At 41.8% G+C, this 20,909-nt stretch overlaps 1 protein-coding gene across 2 annotated transcripts; it reads right to left on the reverse strand.

The window, feature by feature from the left end:
- Positions 1–20,858, reverse strand: LOC106807681 (DDB1- and CUL4-associated factor 7). Of its 2 annotated transcripts, none has more exons than XM_014810100.1 (10): positions 20,783–20,858; positions 15,375–15,578; positions 15,103–15,204; positions 14,546–14,644; positions 6,751–6,864; positions 5,944–6,076; positions 4,959–5,110; positions 4,497–4,614; positions 3,800–3,968; positions 1–2,615 (listed from the first exon to the last, which is right to left on the reverse strand). In XM_014810100.1, the coding sequence occupies exons 2-10, from the start codon at positions 15,537–15,539 to the stop codon at positions 2,609–2,611; spliced, it is 1,059 nt and encodes a 352-aa protein (XP_014665586.1). In that variant the 5' UTR covers positions 15,540–15,578; positions 20,783–20,858; the 3' UTR covers positions 1–2,608. The 2 variants fall into 2 exon arrangements, with proteins under 2 accessions (XP_014665586.1, XP_014665587.1); XM_014810101.1 differs by having other exon boundaries at positions 3,773–3,968.
- Positions 20,859–20,909: the final 51 nt, after the last annotated feature.

Genomic DNA, 20,909 nt, shown 5'->3' on the forward strand with positions numbered 1-20,909 from the left:
AATATTATGGGAACACACCTTTTATGTTATACATTATATTACATTACAGACATAACAATTCGACATGTAACGAATATGCATGACCGTCTTGGCCAACGCAGACATGTGCCATACACTGTAGCACAGACAAACTGATAGTTACCTCTATACAAATGTTACCGATTTACAAGTTTGCAAGCAGACCCCATGGGTATCAGTCACTAACAAACGTGGACTGTATCCAAATTAACCACCAATCATGGTTAATCAGATCCTATTATAAACAACAACAACTGTAAAGGTAAATACAATGGATCTACTGTAGGAGTCAAACGAAACAAATAATTGGTTTATTCTGTCATACACTCTTTTTCCACTTACATCAATATTTACACTTTGCAACATGGACAAGTTTAATTTTAATTTTTTTTATTTAAATCACGGTTGCAGCCTGATGAAATTGACCGTATATTTTCCTACTCTAGAATGGTACGTTGTATAAAAGTTACAAAAAAGAATTTTGATAATAGGGTGATAAACACACCACATAAACAGCAATCCACTTACCGAGCAACCCTTTAGTTTGCATATAATGTTGACATCTTTAATAACGTCGCTGAGAAGCATTCCTTTAGAAATATTTTAGCCTTATTTTAATCATACAGCTTAATGATTGTAAGTTTGCAGCATACAGAAAACCTGATAAAAAAAGAAAAAGTTCGAACTGGGAATGCTGAAAAGGAAAATTTCAAATAATAGCTTTGCAAATATAGCTGGAAAATTCAAAATATCCATTTTGTATTAAATTAGAAATGATTCGATTACTGCCTAAAATGGGTTATAGATTACAAACCGACTTCATTAAATCCAGATTTGGGGCTAATGACCAACTAGCTCTTTCTTACCTATGGTACAACATCAATAGCTGAAGGTTACAGCAGAAACAGATAATTATGTTAGTATAACGTTTTTTTTGGCAATTACTCACGCACCAGCTGTGACACCTTTAGTCCGAGCCGACGCAGACCCCAGTAATGGGGATAAACCCGCACTCTCAGATTAGCAAAGCGGAGTTATAACGTCTGCATTTGCGGACTATGACACCTTGTGCTTAGCCTATCTCACACTTGTGACTGAAAGCAACTGAGAGCAAACTGGTTTTTACAACTAGGAGCATCAAGGCAAGGTCAGATACAAGTTTTTCCAGAGACAACTGTGACCATTAGCAATGGAAAAACCGCTAGTTGACACGAGTTACCGATGTTCGACTTTCTTGCAGCGGAGTCGACTTCTTCCGATCCAGAAAGATTTCAGAAGTTGCACATGGCATTCTAGTCTCTAGAGTTAGCCTGAAGCTCCAAGTTCAGTGTACACAACAAAGGCGCAAGTTGTTGTAAATGCATTTGAATTAGACTAGTCTTTTTGTTGCAAGACTTGCGGCAGAATGACAGTGGTAGTAAAAACCACGATCATTACACTACAGCCTCTCACATGCCAACAGCACCCTAAAAAATTCACCTGCTGAAATCTCTTGCAAACGCCACCTGCACATGGCATTGTGCTGCCACCTACCAGTAAACACAGTAAACAAAAGTACAGACAACCCAGTGGTTACTTCACCTGGCCTTACAGCAGCCAAATGGCCAGACATAATGCCTATCACATTTACTATCTACAATTCTACACACAACACTTACAAAAATAGTATTTTCAAAAAATCATACTCAACTTATTGAAATAAATGAAATTTGATAAATAGTGAATATCGATGATATGGATGATAAAATGTCGAAATATTACAAGTGGATTCCGATATAAAAGATGAGTCTCCGCTTCGAAATTCAAACTAGTAATGAATTGCGACGACGGCTCCGCAGCGTCGTCGTACAAAACAAACCCTGCGAGATGTTCTCTGCACAAAAATTACTTTCACGCCAACCAAGCAGACACCAGATGTCTACAGCTACCACGACACACATTCGCTGGCCACCAGTCTGTCCACTGATCCCACTCGGCTAGTCACGCGTGTCTGACGCAAGCGAGCACCCACCTAGCCAAAACGCGCCGGCAGCATTAGCAGCAGTATTTCAGTCGCCACGTTCTTAAGGTGCCATGTACATTGCTACACAAAGGGAACAGTCCATCCACCCCGTGCGCTTCGAGAATTGCTCTGCCTTTCTAGGAGAGCCATGCCCTGCTCTGGCGCGAGAGAGATATGGGCGTGGAACAGGTGCCTGCCACGCCACGTTGCAGGCGCATTCGCCACTAACCCGACTACACTGCCCAACGAATTACATCACGAATTGAGAGACGGGTGTTCGACAGTGAACGCTCGCAACTATTAAAGAAGCGTTGTTTTGTTTCTCTAACATAAGACGGGGTGCACCGACAGTATTCACTCCGACATGGGCAAAAGTAGTGGCCACTATTGCATGCCATCTTCTACGAAAGAGTAAAAGCTTGTTCCCACACTCACACCCCTCACTTCCATCACCACATGGGCCAATACGTGACGCTGGGGTTGGTTGGACGGGGTTACGCGTGGGAGAGCGAGCGCTTGTTCCGCAACGGTACGGTGTCCTCACCTGGAGGGCAGGAAGCTGCTCTAGGTGGCGCCACGCTCACGCGATCAGCACCTGGAAAACAAAAACACAAGAGCGGGCGTCAGTCGACGAGTACACACGTACCTGCAAGTGGTCTTTCTCCCACATTTTACACGAGCTTCACGACCTACGACGCACAGCGTCGTCGTGCCAACGCTCCTCTCCCTGCGATCGGTGGGTCGGATTCCACGTGCACACTTGTTACTTCGCCAAGCATGCACAGGCTATTAAAACAAGTAAGCGTTGAGCGTACGCATGCCGCGCACTAACATGCTATGTCTGCGCGCACGCAGCATTACCACAGAGCACTGTGTATGCTAACAGACAAAAGGGAGCGCCCGCTTCTACGTGACATCAAGCTACTAACTATACACGACACGGGAAAACGTAAGAAATCATAGAAGACACTGAGACGGTCTCACGCCACTATGCAAATCAACAAGGTACGGGGCGTGTCGGTTAGTAGATGCTATCTACGGCTCAATTCATGTTGTTCAACAAGCAGTAGTCATGCTGAATGGAGGTGAGCAGTAACGACAACAAAATCTACAAGACGATTAACTGATATCTGTGCTGGCACAGAACCTTTGTTCACGCGACTATAACTGGACTTCGGCAGGTTTATACGACCCGTCAAAAAGTCACGAGAAATCCCACTCCCTTAGAGGGAAACAAAATCAGAAACAGGCGCTTTAGAAGAATACAAAACTCCCCCCGTGCTGTACTAATATGCACTGTAGCATTTTGATCGCAATCTCCTCCCTTTTTTGCCCAGAAGGCATGCTCTTTACACGGCTGTTTCAAAAATTGTTCGTGGGATGGGGTTGATTGGGAGGAGAGGGGCGATAAAAGCCGCCAAAAAGTGGGGGGGAGGGGTTACGGCACTTCAGTCTGCATTCAAAGAAACAGCAGTTTGGGAGCAGCCACGTTAGCTTTTGCGTATCGCGCTGACGACTTGCGGCGTGGGAGGGGGAGACACGCGCCACGCCCTCGCGCGCACCTCCCCCCCTCGCCGACAACGTCATCACTGAGCGCGCGCATCGCCGATGCAGGATTCGCCAACTCTCTAACCAAAAAATCGCAATTTCCGCGTGGCGGCGGGTTTTTTTTTTGTTTGTCGTTGTTTCGACAAAACGAGGAAAAATTTTTGAATGAGAAAAAGAGACAAAAATCACTACAGTGGATCGTACCCCAGCACAGAGAGACAGTAGCATTACACTCGCAGGATCTCCAGGCAGTTGTTATAGCAGATGGCTATCCAGTCCGGCTGCGTCGAAGCCCACTGTATCTGGTTGATCTCACCCTCGGCCGTGTAGGCTAGGATCGGATCTTCTATTGCTCGCGGCATCTGCTGTATGTCCCAGATGAGCGCTTGGTGATCATCGGCTGCAATGGAATTAGCAGACGGTCACAACACGGCCCTGTCAGATCTCACAAACATATATTATAAATATAAATATATATATATATAATAGAAGTAACATATATTAGAGGTAAAAACATAAGAACACCCATGTAGATATGAAAATAAATGTAGAAAAATAGAACAGGGTGTTACAAATTTAAATCAGCAAACAAATTTTGAGAATGATCTCTCTTCATAAAGCTATAAAATGACAACGTTTGTTGTTAATGGTTGTCATTTTATAGCCTGATGAAGACAGCTAATTCTCGTAAGCTTCCCAATTAAAATTTAACACCCTATTCTATTTTCCTACATTTATTTTCATATATATATATATATTTGAAATAAAAATTTAATTTTGGTTTTTATAGCATATTTATGTATAACTATTTATATATATAAATATATAAATAGATATATATAAATATGCCATGAAAACCAAAATTTATTTTGAAGAAATGGCTGGAATAGACTGAACTGATGATAAAGGCGTAGCGAGCAACACTTACCTGCTGTACACACGTGGCATGAAGAATGTGGCGCCCAAGCAATGCCATTCACACACGCTCTGTGATTGTTCAGCCTAGCTACTGGAGTGCACGGCACTCTTACATCAAGAATTATCACCTGAATGAGAGGGAACTTGTGAAAATATTACCAAATGCCAGACTTGTACATGTCATCAAACACAAACCTAAACCCTTAGCTTACGATTTATTTATGCACACATCTAAGGCTATTTTAATACACCAAGCGGTAACGGTGACAGTTGGTATCTACTGGTTCACATTAGCAATGTTTGATCTTAACATATATTATAAACTAATCAGTTATTATATCGAAACTCCATGCTGACTAACGCAGCTAAAGTGGCATGCCAGTTATGGTACGACTGGGATAGTATATATATATATACCACTTGATCATTTAGTTAAACGTGATAAGGTACAGGTATTGCTAACAGCACCCACCTCCATTCCATCCATGGCCATCGTAGCTAGATAGTTTGGATCCTGCTTGTTCCAGGCTAATCGTAACAATGGGTGATGGACTGGATCCTCATAGATGATCGTGGAATGCTCCAAATGTCGCAAGTCAAACATGCGAACCGAACCATCAGCACCTACAACAAATGTTGTGGTGCCATCTAGCGGGTGTTAAGTAGACTACCCTATGCAGTTAACAAACGTATTTGATCTCATTGTTGTTCAACGACATCATAAATGTACCTTAGTTCAGCAAATAAATATTTCATACTATATCATATATTTAAATTACTATTACTTTTGTCACAATTTAACCAGTATAATTAACTCCATTGATTATTCTGGCAAGACACCACATGGAATACAGCACACTTGTTAGTTATATATACACTTATATTTGACAACAAAGATGTAGCATCTACTTATATACTAATCAATCAGGTATAATCGATGCCAATATACAGATTTTAACACAATAAAATATACTTTCATTCATGTGATCACAGTAGTCTGGCTAACATTCGTGCTAGGCATGTATGCTCTTATGGATTTATACACAGCCAAGGGTTTCTTATTAAAAAAGAGGCAAAGTGGCACACCGCCGTTGTCAAATTTAACATCGCTGTTGTTCCCGCTCTCCCTCTCTCCCCCCGCGTCCGCATGCGTGCCTACGGCACTCCTTTGAATCCATCATGCGCGTTTTCCCCCAAACTCGCCATTACCTCCTTTGTCTCAATTTTCCCTCAGAAGAAATCCTGCAGACGTTCGAAAGAAATACTGTGCTTACAGCTCCTAAGCTAAGTGAATCCAACAAGACAAATTATTTTTTTACTGATGAGTCTAATACTTTTTACGAAAATGGCTTGCATACGTTCATTCGATGTTTGTCTAGCTAGTCATTCAAGTTATTATGTTTTAACCCTTTGTTGACTAAATAAATAATAGAAGAAAGGAGACAGAATATGCTTACCGACGCTGGCAAACATGTCTCTGCCTCCGCCGGCACGGCTGAAGGCGATGTCATACACTTCCTTGTCGTGAGCAATGAGTTGAGTCTTCACGTGTCCAGACACCAGGTTCACGTGACCTAACACCTGCCCCGTCTAAAGCAATTATACGATAATATTATATAGTACAGTGTAGCCCCATTATAACGCTATGGTTGGGGTCCATAAAATGTCATCTCGAAAAAAGCGGGGTCGCGCTAAATCGGGGTTATATATATACGTGGCTATATAAGAGCAAAAAAGGGGGGTACAACGACTCATCGCGTTATATCCGAATTTGCGTTAATTGGGGGCGCGTAAAATCGGGGTTCCACCGTATAAGATATTGTAAGCGATTAAGTGATAAACGGCTTATATACCAACTGTATCGCTTATTGCATACTATGCTATTAGATAGTCAATGTAGAGCTGGATTTACACTACCGACTTTATGTTGTCAAATTGGCGAGTTGCACCAATTTCGCAATTCGGCAACACCGAGTTGGCGAAAATAGAACATGTTCTAATCTCTATTTGCTGTTGACAAGTTGCTCGTGCAACTTTTGCATTTACACTGCCGATTGTCGGTTGTATAGTTGGGAAGTTGGTCCAATTTGCCAATTTGACATCATAAAGTCGGTAGTGTAAACCCAGCTTAATATTACTCACACATAACTCTTAAATGTATGGAAGAGTTTAAAAGTAGAGTTACTGACTACAGCACCACATCAATAGAGCCGTGCAAAATGGTAATCAGACAAATTAGAGCCATGGGTTGGCAACTGACATACTTCAAGACCCCATATTGTGCATGTGGTATCTATGCTTGAAGTTCCCAGAAGATTTGGGTCGACTTCATTCCAGTCAAAAGACGTCAACGGAGCACAGAAGTCCGAGTTCTTGTTCTACAATAGAAGGGCATCAGTAATCAAATGAAGTATATAAATAATCAGTCCAAGATACAAGACTTATCCATCTCCCTCCCAAAATAGAGGAGAAAGTGATTTTTACACCACACATACAGTGTACATACATAATAATACTCCACATATTCACCTTATGTTTCCATAAAGGTAAGACCACATAATACACTGACAGTTCAATAAATAATGACATCAGCAATCATAGCACCAGTTAGGGATATATCCCGACATGAAAATGACCGGTAAAGAAAAACACTGAAAACCCCCGAGGCCGGGGGGGGGGGGCCGATGCGGGGGGGGACCCCCTCCCGACCGGTAGGGAGAGTAGTTTTTAATTTTGGGGGTCAGAATCAGAGGCGCCGGAAGTGGGGGGCGGGGGGGCCGCCTCCAATCCAAAAAGTGGGGTGGGCAAAACCAAAAGCCCCCCCCCAAAAAAAAGAAGAGTGGGAAAGAAAAAATAAAATGTATGAGCTAAGACTGTTACAGTAATTATAACGCTTCAAAAATAATTTATACATCCATTTAAGTTTTCGCTGCACGCTTTGCGTGATTGACGCTCACGTCGCACACACGCGCTCACGCACACACACACGCTCACGCACACACGTCACACACATGCGCTCACGCACACACGTCACACACATGCGCTCACGCATACACGCGCTCACGCACACACGCGCTCACGCACATACGTGCTCACGCACACACACGTCACACACACGCGTTAACGCACACACGTCGCTCACGCACACACGTCGCACACACGCGCTCACACGCTCACGTACACACACGCACACATGTCGCACACACACGCGCTCAACGCACACACGCGCTCACGCACACACGTCGCACACGCCACACACGTCGCGTACACGGCACACATGTCGCACACACGCGCTCCACGCACACACGTCGCACACGGCACACATGTTCGCACACACGAGCTCACGCACACACGTCGGTATACACGCGCTCACGCACACACGTCGCACACACACACGCGCTCACGCACACACATCACACACACGCTCCGTCACAACATGCGCTCACGCACACACGCGCTCACGCACACACGTCGCACATACGCCGTCACGCACACACGTCGCACACACGCGCTCACGCACACACGTCGCAACACCCGCTCATGCACACACGTCGCCACACACGCGCTCACGCACACACGCCGCACACACACACGCCGCACACATGCGCTCACGCGCTCATGGCACACACGTCGCACACACGCGCTCACGCACACACGCCGCACACACACACGCCGCACACATCGCGCTCACGCACCACGCACCACAACGCGCTCACACACACGACGCGCTTACGCACACACGTCACGCACACGCCTCACGCACACACGCGCTCGACGCACACACACGCGCTCACGCACACACCGCGCTCACGCACACACGTGCACCAACGCGCTCACGCACACACTTCCACACACCGCGCTCACGCAACCCGCCACACGCACACATGTCGCACACACCGCGCTCACGCACACACGTCTACGGTATGGGTACTAGTCTAGCTTGCCGCCAGCCGCAGTAGACGATCGATAAACCGTGCGCCTGCATGTACATATGCCCGTGGTTAGATTACGAATGCTGCACGCAAACCGGAAAAAAACGGAAAAACGCGGAAAAATTCTGGGATCGGGAAAAAGGCGGAAATCCGCGAAACGCGGAAAATTTCATGCCTGTATATCAGGAGTAGATAATAGGGAGGAGTGTACATCAATAAACCAAGGGAAATTCGTCACTTTACTAGCCTTATAATACCTACGATTTACTACCGTAACTCATCCAACTTGAGCTCAAATCGGACACAGTACTTCGCCTATCATCGTGCGAAATCGTTTCCTCGTAGACACCCGCAATCCGGAGATACAGCCTAAACCGTACGACACGATTCTCCATTCTTTGGCCATCAATCTAACGCCATTGCGCGCCTATAATTCAAACAAAAGGCACTACCTAACGCGCTAATTGCTAACTCAGCGACGGCATGTGGCCTCGCTGGAAGATTAGGCATCAACACTCGCGCGAGATAACCTTTGACCGCGGTACACAGCTACACAGGCCACCTCTGTACATAGCTGGCATGCCTTCACGCCACGCACGCCAACCGCATGATTAGCTCGTCGAGTGTTGCGTCATGCCATCTCCCTCGAGCCACAAACGCCACATTCCGCATTTCCGAGGAGCAAACACAGCGACTGCGCGGCAGTGTTTGCGCCTTGTCTGAATTATAGGCGCGCAATGGCGTTGGATTGATGGCCAAAGAATGGAGAATCGTGTCGTACGTTTTAGGCTGTATCTCCGGATTGCGGATGTCTACGAGGAAAGATTTCGCGCGATGATAGGCGAATGTACTGTGTCGATTTGAGCTCAAGTTGGATGAGTTACGGCGTAGTAAATCGTAGGTATTATAAGGCTAGTAAATGACGAATTTCCCTTGTTTATTGATGTCACACTCCAGTGACTCCTCCCTATTATCTACTCCTGCTGTATATCACAAACATCAATATTTCCAAGAAACATACATAGTAAATAATTTCTCTCCCCACTAAAACTCCACAACATAAAATGTTGATTTAAAATTGTAATCTGTCTCTGTTAAACTGTATCCCTTATCGACACTAATATTTTTAGTGTCTAACCTAGTATTTGAAGGTGCAGAGGTAGTTTTGTGACAAAACACATGTATACACAAATATATATATATATCACAATAAGAGGCAGGGTGCTACAAAAAAAAATTTATCGGGCAAGTAGGTTATGAAACTGGTTGCCCGGAGGCAAAAGTCACTTGCCCGGAAAACATAAAGAAATACACAAGATTTTTTTCCAATATGAATAAATAAAAAAATAAATAATGGTAAATAAAGTAAATGAAGGTCCAACTAGTCAACATCCAGCATTTCACTTAACTGCACGCGGTAGAAAGTTGAACAGCTGATACGAGTTTGTATACAAAACATATTCATGTTATGACACAGCACGCAGATTGTTTTAATTTTTAATTTTTTTAAGTGTCAGTTTATTATCAAAAACCCACCACTCTCACAATAAATTAATAAAATATGTTCAAGTTTATTTGGGGCTGGATCGTAAGCGCAGAGAATATATCGGTGCATGCAGCATGAAGATATAACAGACTGACAGTGACAGCACAGTATATACAGTCAGGGTTCTCCAAGAGCACTTATAGCCTGGCGGCCCGCCAGACTATCGTCGAGCCTCGCCATCCTAAAATGCACCCGCACTCTCATATCATAGCCGCACTCTAAATATCATAGCGCCTGCTAAATATCATAGCCGCCATGCTAAATATCATAGCCGCCATGCTAAATATCATAGCCACCATGCTAAATATCATAGCCGCCATGCTAAATATCATAGCCCCCGGACCCCCCTAGCACGCAAACGGTTTAACCGCCCTCGGCGATTTGCAACTAGGACCGTAAAGGCAGCACCCGCCATGCTATAATGAAAAAGCTTGGAGAACCCCGACAGTGTATCTGTTTTTGTGTACTTCAGCAGAGAAAATCCTCGTTCACAGGCTGCAGTAGAGGGGCAAACATTTGAAGTAGCTGATCACGTAACGACCATGCCTGGACTGGGGGCCAGATTTACATGTTGCAGGCTTTCATTTTTAAGGGGCGCGATCGCGCTCGCGCTCTACCGCGCACCCGAAATTGTGCCATGGTGCGTGCATCATCGCGCCTCATAAAAATGGTTGAAATCGCGCACCAAGAGTATGTGTATTATGTTGAAATAGCTCTCCATAGAGTTAGCAATGTAGGGGGGGTATAAAAAGGTTAGCAACACATAACAATTTGTGGTGTGTAAGTAACTGAACGTATGGAAGAGGTACAGGTTACTACTTTCTGGTTTATTACAACTAGACAACAGCATCCAAATACAGGTACCTACACGGTAGCCACAAGTTACCTGCTCGTTTCCACTATACGTGGCGATAAGTGGTTTTCTGCCGACGTGAAACAGTCATTAGGGTTGGAGGGGCTACATACGTGGCTACTACGTACAATTAATTTGGCTAGTTTGTTGATGGATTGTGATGAGTATTTCGTGCTGAAATATGCAGGTACAGGATGAAAATCAGAATAAATAAACAAGTTTATTTTACATCGATCAACCTCTTTTATTAATCTGTGTGCTAGTGTTGGGTTGTTGGATGAAAAGAATGTAATCATGACGAAGCCATGAATGAATGAAGGTGAGATGAATGATAATCAGTGGATTGACATGACATCCCAATTTTCGTTTTGGATTTCACTCTAGCCTGAGGATTGTCATGATCCTCTCATCACACCCAAGAGGCATAGATGAAGGAGAGCCTTCAAGGAGCTCTCCATCACCCCTTTAAGGGTGTGATTTTTAGTGGAGCTCTCCATCATGCCTCTTAAGGGTGTGATTTTTTAGTGGAGCTCTCCATCATGCTCTTAAAGGTGTGATTATGGAGCGTGAAAGGACCCCCTATGGTGTCCTAGGGGAGTCATTAGTAGTCCTCCTGTAATTTTCAAATCTGAAAGCCTGATGTTGATGTGTGCATGTTGTGTACATGACTGTATGCACTGATTGTTTCATTCTCATTGTGTTTTTTTCATTCAAATCTGGTCGCAGCAAGGCAGCTTATGTCTGTGCAAAACAATGCAAGGAACGGAAACAGAAAAATATCATTATGTCTAGACATTCAATAAAAAAAACTTGCTTGCTCCCCCTCAGCAAGTGCAATTTCAAGCTAATTGCGGGGGCGATTTTGGTTGCGCCGGGGCCATAGAGCAAGCGGCTTTGTCGTGCCCTGATAAGAGGAATAATAATTTTACAGTAATACCAGTGCTCGAAATAAGAAAAAAAATGTGTTTGTCCTGCGGACAACCCAGGCATCAAATCAGGTTTGTCCGCAACAATTTCTGGTGTCCCAAAAAATATCCCCAAATCTCTTATTTTCAATCACATAATAATATGATCAGAAAACACCAAAAAAGCGTGCGTAGCCAGGATTTTTATCAAGGGGGGCCAAAAACAGCGAACTGCGCAAAATAGTGGATGACTTAATATTTTAATGGCTCCTCCGCCTCCCTCTCCACACCCTACGGCTCGGCTCCTCTACCTCTCAGCTCTGTAAACTTTGTTTTGGGGGCCAAAAACATACTGTAGGAGTGATATCTTTAAATTTATTTTATTTCAACCTGTAAACTTAATACTTTGCATGAATCAGGTTGGTCATCATGACTAGTTAATCTTCTTTTGCATGAATCTTGACATTAGCCAAAAAATTTTGGTTTATAAAAATGGAAGACATCGGGTTTCAGGGTATTCACTCATACTTAATGAGTCATACTGCAATAATATTATTATATATCAATTGGTCCACTTATGATCAGATCATTCAGATGTATAATAATATTATTGCAGTGGGAGTCGTGTGACTCATATGACTGGATACTAAATGACATTGGCTACAATTATCACTATATACCCATTAAATAAAAATTCAAGCTGCAACTGAATATATCATGCAAAATGTATTCCAGGTCTCATTGAATCAATGCCAATGGAACACAGAACTTTGTCTAGAATCCAAACCTAAGCTCCTTTAATCATTGTCATTTGAATAGAATCCGTTTTGTATAAAAAAATAAAATTTTCTTCTCAACTCTAAGAAGTCTAAGAAGTTTCAAATTGATATCATTCTTAACAACTGGAACAGCTAGCTATACTTACTAAACTGCATGTTTTTTTTAAAATGTTTAATAAGTTTAAAATGGTTTGTAATGGCTAGCTATAGAATACCTCTATTATCGCTGACACACTCGCTTCAGTTAGTCTGTTTACCTCTCAGGCAGATTCGATTACATCACTGCCACAACAAATCTACCAGCAACAAGCCATTTGTCTCTTCAGAAAAAGCATTTGTAGTGATCGATAAGTAGTTACCCAAGGCTGCGACACTAGCGGTGGCCGCGGTGGCCCGGGGCCACCAAAACTTGATGTCGGGCCACCAAAATTTCCAAAAGTTAAAATTTGGTGGCCCGATCGGCCACTAAAATATAAAATGTCTATGTGATAAAAATAATTGTTTCTTACGTGCTAATCTCATTCAAAAGAGAGCGAGCAATTCGCGCGAGGCGAGGGCACACGTACGCACGTGCAGCATTCTACGCGAGCATACACGGGCGCACGGCATATTTGCAAGCGCCAGCATACATGTGATTACATTGTATCAAGCGAACCAGACAATGCGTCTAGACAATACGCATGTCTCCAGTGTACTGTGGAGGCATGTAAAATGAACGCGAGCGATGAGAGTTTCGAAGGCAAACAATTGTCATAATAACAAAATGATGAAATTTCTTCATTTTTTGATGTATTTTGTTCAAAATGTTAAAAATACGGGACACACATGCGTCCCGGGAAGGGTCGGTACGGGACGCAGGACACATGGGCAAAATACGGGACGTCTGGTCACCTCTGATTGCTTAGCTAGCTGCACTGGTCTCACTGTTTCGGATCCGAAGCGAAACTGCCAACTATTCCATGAAGATGATCAGTATTTTAATCCGAAGTGTAATATTAGTGCTTTGTAAGTTTATTTATGCATTTTCTGTCTCTTTAACGCAAACGAAATATTGAACTTAGTCTTAGACATATGGCTGCTTTTTCTTTTTAAATGCATGGTACCCAGGCTACATTTTGTTGATATAATTATGGTTCTACTTTATCTTATTAAATCTGCAATATTTTATTTTTTACAGTTTCAAAAGCCTGTCCAGACATTTGAACTTTTATGAGATTAAATGTATATGTTTTATTTTAACATGAAAGCCAAATGTGTTGTTGTTTATATTACAGTTACTTTGTTTATTATTTGCATGCTCTGTGACTTTGATCTTCTGAAACGTCTGCACTGATCGATAGCATGTGCACGCGCGTGTTTAGATAAAAATGAGTGAAAGTATAAAAATGGTATGCAAGATTCTGGTGAAAATTTGATGCCGTGGAATGGATATTTAAATGTATGCCTCAACTCATCAATGTCAGTGTGTTGCCATCGTGTGGGTTTGTTTAAAGACTTGTGCAAGTGCATCAGACGGCCCAATTTCAAATAATATACAATACGAGATTGAATAAAGATTTATGTTTTTTTTTTTTTTTTTTCGGGCCACCAGATTTCATTTTCGGGCCACCAAAAATTGAAAATCAATGATTTTGGTGCCCGATCGGGCCACTGAAAAAAAAAGTTAGTGTCGAGCCTTGAGTTTACCTACATGTTACTCGCCGATGAAACTTATCCACACAGTCAAATTTGTTGTCGGCTACGAACGTGAGTGTTGATACGCATACTTATTGGCCAAAGCACCCATATTACACGGCATTGCTGACCAATGAGAAGCGGCGAAACAACACTAGCCTATGGACGCACATGCAGGGCGATCGACAGCCAAGAAATTCAATTCGCGGTCAGAAAAATATTAATAAAGTGCGTTTTTCGTCACATTTTTTCTTGGTTGTCACCGCGGCAATGTCCAGACTGGTTAGTTTTTGTCCGGCGCAAATTCTGGTTGTCTCGGACAACCGGACAACGCTTATTTCGAGCACTGAATACTATAATCATCACTTACGTTATTAAGCAGACATTCAGGCCGTGTTTCATTCTCTCCTGCTCGCCATATCCTTAGGTAATCCCCACTGGTTGCAAGCAAATCTGGGAAGACACCTTTCTGCAAAAAAGTTACAATTGGACAACATGAACACCTGCCAATAACAATTGCAAACGTGATAAATATTATAGAATTGTGTAACTAATGTAACGACAGGAGAAATGAACTCATATCCATGAAGACTCATAAAGGCTTCTCTACACATTGATTACAGCCAACTTAAACCTCTACTCAGATAACAGTCAGGCGTAATTCTGAGACGCACATGTATGACTACTGCCACAGAAAGCACCTCAGAAGATGTATACTCACTGTATGACTAGACTGCCCGTAAGACAAGTAGTAAAACAGTGTAATGGACTGTAATAGTGTATGCTACAACAGCGCGCTGTGACTACGTGTATGTTCTTGCTTTGATATTTCAAACCTGTCGGCCTGAAATACAACCCTGTCGGCTCAAAACTCAAACCTGTCGGCGTTACATGTTAAAACCCCTCATGGACCACACTGTAACTTACACTGTCAGGTATCCACATGATTTTTGTGCAAGGGTATGGATGATCAAACGTGCTCTTGCACACAAACTCTGATGTGTCCTCATCGAGTGACACAATCTGAACCTGTAGAAAGGCAAAACTTAATTTATATGCAGCATAGGAATAGCAAGCTTAACTGAAAATAATGCTTTTAGTCTGAAGCATTGTTACCTTTTACATGCAGTAAATCATTGTTGCATTATTTTACAGTTTGAGGATTTATATTAGGATGTACTAATACTATTGTATCTTACCTTGTTGTTGTACTCCTCAACGAAGCTTCCAAGTGCTAACCGAAATCGCTTGTCGGGTCGCACACTCCAATTCATAGCATACAGTGTCCAAGGTGCGTCATACTTGTAAATCTCCTTGCGCTTGGTTGGTGGCGCTGGTGGGGCCCCCGAAGGAAGCGACACCATTTTGCCGCCGAAACGAATTTTTAGTTTGTTGTGGGAAACCTACAGAAGAGAAAAGACACTGGTTATTTGATCTTGTATGATATCGCCGCAGCAATGCTGCATACACCGATCAAAATTATACAACAATAATCGCGTTTCCTAGCAAAGACAAATACAAAAACCAGCCACGTGCGCTTATGTGAATGTAACGACAGGGAACATGACATGCACCTGTGGGAGGGTGGCAACACTTCAATGTCCTCATTGTCACTCATTTGTGTATCACCGAAAAAATGTGTGAACATTTACACACACCACTTAGTGTCGTGGAACTGTTTGAAAAGTCAGCGACATGAATTATTTTTTGACGGCAAATATTATTATTATTATTAATATTAAGAATATTAATAATAAGAATATATTTAATATTAATATTAGACCACTAAATTATCATGACGTCCTTATTGACGCTGATAGGGTCTATGTCCCCCAGGGTACTGCCGGAACGTACCCTGGGTACGGTCCGGTATACCGGAACGTACCCTGGTAACTATGTGATATGACGGACCGTACCTCGCTTACTCCCTACCGTACCCTGACTGTCCCTGTTCCGCCCGCAGCTACTGAATGTCGCAAATTTGAAATATACATACAGACCTGCATGATATCTTTATAAAGTTGGATTGGATTATGAAACTGTGAAACCAAGAAGAAATTTCAACCTATATACACTGATGCGCGCAATCCTTTTTAGACTATAGGCGTCCTGTCCGTGTTCGTTCAGTCTTGTGATCCCTCCCCGGCAGAACATGAAAATCGTTTGTAAATAAGGGAAAAAATATGAAACAGGAGATTTTCAACACGTTTTATGTCCAACGTCTGAGGCCCTCGACGTTTTTAGTAATTTGGTGGGAAAATTAGGAATTTCAGCTTATTATTCACCGACACCGCGTAGTAACATGACGGAGATTGTCCAATTAGGTCCGCGCGTTGCAACGCATGTGCTAAGAGCGAAGTAAATAATCCAATCGAAAGAGCCGTACTACGCTATGTTTGCACTATGTTGTTGCTAAGGACTCCAACATGACTGCGCCCACGGAGCCATTGAAAATACTGTGTTAATGTTATTGTCACAACCCTGGTGTTTCTGAGAGTGAAATTACACCTTTCAAAGATTTAACTTGGACTACGTTTCTACGGAGTGTTGTAATTTGGAATGATTTAGTGGGCAATCAAGCTGAAATTGCGAAAAATTTCATCCATGCTCATGACTTGGAGTCACTGCCACTGGCACTGGCACTGCCGCTGGGTCGCATGATGCCGTGGTGCCGGTGCCCTTGCCACGAGAAGCTGGATTTCACCGCAAATGCTACCAGTATTTTACAGATTCTCAAAGCAACAGCGGGATTAGCGTGCAAAGCAGAAACTGGAGGCTGCATCTGTTAATGTTACATACATATTAAAACGCTACATATGTAACTCTAGTGTAGCAACCCACTGACTTAAGTAACTGCAGCAGGCCGAACGCAGTATGATAAAAAAGTACGAGTACGACTAGCTCTAGTAGTTAACTATACTACGTCCGCGTACAGCGGCAACTGTGCTGGGCTATAGTTACTAGAGCTAGAGTAAGACAAACTTAAGTTACGTACTTTATTATACAGTGAGGCCTACCACATTCTCTAACATTTTGCTATTATTAATTATTATCTTTATCTGCCCACGCTTTATGTAAAAAATTAACAGGCTTGATTTTCCCCTTAGGCCTTCATCCTAGTAGTGGCTGATAGGGTCCTATGTCCCACAGGGTACTATCGGAGGGTAACCTGGGTACGGTTTGATATATCGGAAAGTACCTCGGGGTAATATACGATATGTTGCTGCGTACCCTGCATTGTCCCACCGTACCCTGACTTTCACACACACACTGTGACACAATATATGACAGCAAAAATATTGAGATTAATTAAAGAATCATCAATTAATATGAATAATTTAGAAAAATTAATAAAAGCTAGTAGTCTCGTTTAATGTTATCATTGTAATACTATCATTACCATAAATAAAAATGGTTTGATATTGACATGAAATATAACAAAATCAATATGCACGTGACGGCGGCAATACCTTGTGGCGGTAATGGCACCAGTATAGTAGGGGAGAAGCATAAATATATTTTTTATTTCCTTTAATCTATGAGTTATTTATACATTTAGAATTTATTTATACATGTTACATAACAAAATTCGCAAGTATGTTGTACGGTTTTGTTCTATTTATTTATAATTTAAATTATGTAATGACATGTTATACTTGTTTCACATAATTTGAATTATGTTTATATCTTACTTATTCATTTGTACTATTTTGTTAAACTTGTAAATGGAAAAATACAGAAAATAAATTCAAATCAAATCCATTTGTTTTTGTATATCTAGGATTAATTCAAAATAAAGGAGTAGATAGGCAAACTTTCTACTGTTTGCTCTATTTTTTTGGTTTAGCTGGCCGTGTAAAAGTGCAATCCCCGAGTCCCACTGCCTACAAACCACGAGAGCGCTGCACAAAGGGGAAAAAAATACTGAGGTCTAGTTCTGCATGTGTCCTTCATCAACATCCCCAGTTCTCATATCCTACCCAAAGTGTGCATTATCTGTCGTGGCACACAGTACACAACAGACTACAACCGGAAGAGACACCCAGAAAGTTTCCTATTTGCATTTTATATAATGTTTTGTTTAAAAGAAAAGAAAAACAACAAAGGAGACTTTTACACAGCGAGTGACTTACAAATGCAGATGAATTTTATTCAAAGCGGGTTCATTCAGATTATAGAGCAAAACAAAAATAGTAAAAATGTAGTTGAACCCCCCCCCCCCAAAAAAAAGAGAGTATGGTGTTGGTAAGTTACCCTTAAGGGGTTTCATGACTCATCCCATTAACAAATCTTTAAAACCCAAATCCTGCCTACAAGTGAAAACATACTATTTTATAGTGATGGGAATCGGCTGGAATTTCATAATCGATTATCGGTTTCCCTTAACCGATCGATAATCGGTTAATAATAGCATAGATTTAATTTAATCTTACTTTGTATATACAATTATACATAGCATTCAATATTATCATGTTTTATGATCATGTATTAGCTCTGTGAAGGTTGCTGTATGTATATCAATGTCGTTTCTATACAGTATTTAATCAATTTAAAAAGAAATGGTTTAAATGCTTTATTAAAACATTAAAGTTTTTAACAAACATGATCAAGACTTGTTCTTTATTTAGTAAGTAAGTTGTTTGTGTTCTAATAGTGTAGGCTGTGTAGCCGAGTTAATGTCCTGCCAATGGAATATCCTCTCCAACACAATGTAACAAACAATACGGAGAGTAGAATCTCATCTACGGATAACATCTGTGGGACAGTGTCAAACCAAAACAAAGACACTGTCCAATTTGTCCTCTGCAATCAGACAGGACCTATGTTAACAGTGATTCATAAGGTTCCTCTGGACTACACACTGATGCACTTCTACTTCGCTACCAATGCATGTCCATGTTGCGATTTAGTAATTTAAAAAATTATTTTATTTTATTTAATTTTTTTGGTATTTTATTTAATTTTTTTGGTATTTTTGATAATCGATTATTTGTTTTCATAATCGATTATCGAATTTGAGACTATAATCGATCGATTTTCGATTATAATCGATCATTGGAACATCACTACTATTTTAATTGCAATTTGCATTGAAAACAATAAAATACATAAGAAATTGTAAAAAAAACAATTTTAATATGAAATATATAATACTGTTTACCCAAGTTATCTTCTTAGATACCTGTCTAATAAATACCTTTAAGTTAAAGCTGCTATTTGTTGCTTAAATCACATTAAGTGAAAAAATGCATTAAATTGAAAAAAATTGGCATTAATTATATTTGAGCAAGATTGTGGGTAAGTGTGCGTGTTGCGCGAGTGGATAAGTTGGAATAGTGATTGGCATCATATTAGCTACACGTTAAACAATGTTTCATGTTCTGCAAGGAGGGGACCACAAAGTCAATATTTGATGCATTTGTAGTGTACGGCCTATAGTCTATTTGCAAATATCGCGATGATCGGGAATGCGTTTTCCTTTCGCAATATTTACGACATTTTCCGCGGGCGAGATTTTTGAAAGATGGCTCCAAGTGTTGTGGTGGAACAGGAAAATTTGTATGATTATCTTAATGGGTTGGAAACGTATAGACTCGCTGACACTTGTAGAAAGGTCGGAGGTGAAACGTAACAGGGTAAAGGTTACGAATATTTTGCGGAACGGACCGGAAACAAGGAACGGGAGCATAAAGCGGCGCGTTTCCTGCCGACAAGCGGTATGTATTACGACATTGCTGAAAGTCAGGGTACGGTTTGAAGTAGGCGAGGTATGGTCCGGCATATTAGATAGTTACCAAGGTAGCGTCGGTATACCGGACCGTACGCCAGGGTACGTTTCCGGCAGTACCTGGGGGACATAGACCCTATCAGCCTTATTGACATTAACCACTCACTAAACAGTAAGCCACTGGCCCCATACCATTTTCTCACTTGGTTTCAACCAATATAACTCGGTAAGATTGATAAGTTGTACCGTCATTAAAGCTGAGAGGGTCTATGTCCCCCGGGGTACTGCCGAACTGCGTACCTGGGTACGGTCCGGTATACCCGGAACGTACCCTGGTACTATCTATATGCCGGACCGTACCTCGCCTACTCCACTAACGAGTCTAGGGAGTCGCCTACACCTACTCCCTAACTCTAACCCTGGCCATTCCGGTTCAAGGATAGAGAACATGGGTCCCAATAAAACCAATGTCATTTACATCAATATAAATATAATATTATATCAATATAATAGGTTAGGGTTATGGTTAGGGTTAGGATTAGGGTTAGGGTTAGGGTTACGGTTAGGGTTAGAATTAGGGTTAGAATTAGGGTTAGGGTTAGGGTTATGCACATTGGTTTTATTGGGACCCATGTTCTCTATCCTTGGGCCACCATAGTAGTACTAGTACTAGTACTAGTAGGCCCTACAAATAGGCTACAATCATAACACCCAAAATGTTTGTGCATGCAAACATGCATAACAATGCAAAACTATCCACCGCTCCGTCACAGTGCGTCTGAACTAGCAGCGAAGACGCGAATGTAAATCACAATATATCATAAACAGTGAAGCGCTACTACAATACCACACATGTACGTCATGTTTCAAAAATTGTACCTAAATGACTTCAATACAAAATCCATATAAAAAGGACCGGTTGAAAAATCTCTTTTCTAAGAAAATGGCGCCGAGATTTTGCGACAACACAATTGTCGTGCTAGGTATTTGTGTTTTCTTTGGAGTG

Source organism: Priapulus caudatus, unplaced genomic scaffold, assembly GCF_000485595.1.
Source record: "Priapulus caudatus unplaced genomic scaffold, Priapulus_caudatus-5.0.1 Scaffold228, whole genome shotgun sequence".
NCBI classification, from domain to species: Eukaryota; Metazoa; Priapulida; class Priapulimorpha; order Priapulimorphida; family Priapulidae; genus Priapulus; species Priapulus caudatus.

What these genes read in the sequence shown, in the direction of transcription:
- LOC106807681 (XM_014810100.1), bottom strand. Translation starts at nt 15,539, where the DNA reads ATGGTGTCGCTTCCTTCGGGGGCCCCACCAGCGCCACCAACCAAGCGC. An exon ending in CTGAATGTCTGCTTAATAAC is followed by an intron (nt 6,865 to 14,545) that starts GTAAGTGATGAT and finishes CTTCTATTGTAG; the next exon opens with AACAAGAACTCGGACTTCTG. An exon ending in AGACATGTTTGCCAGCGTCG is followed by an intron (nt 5,111 to 5,943) that starts GTAAGCATATTC and finishes CATTTGTTGTAG; the next exon opens with GTGCTGATGGTTCGGTTCGC.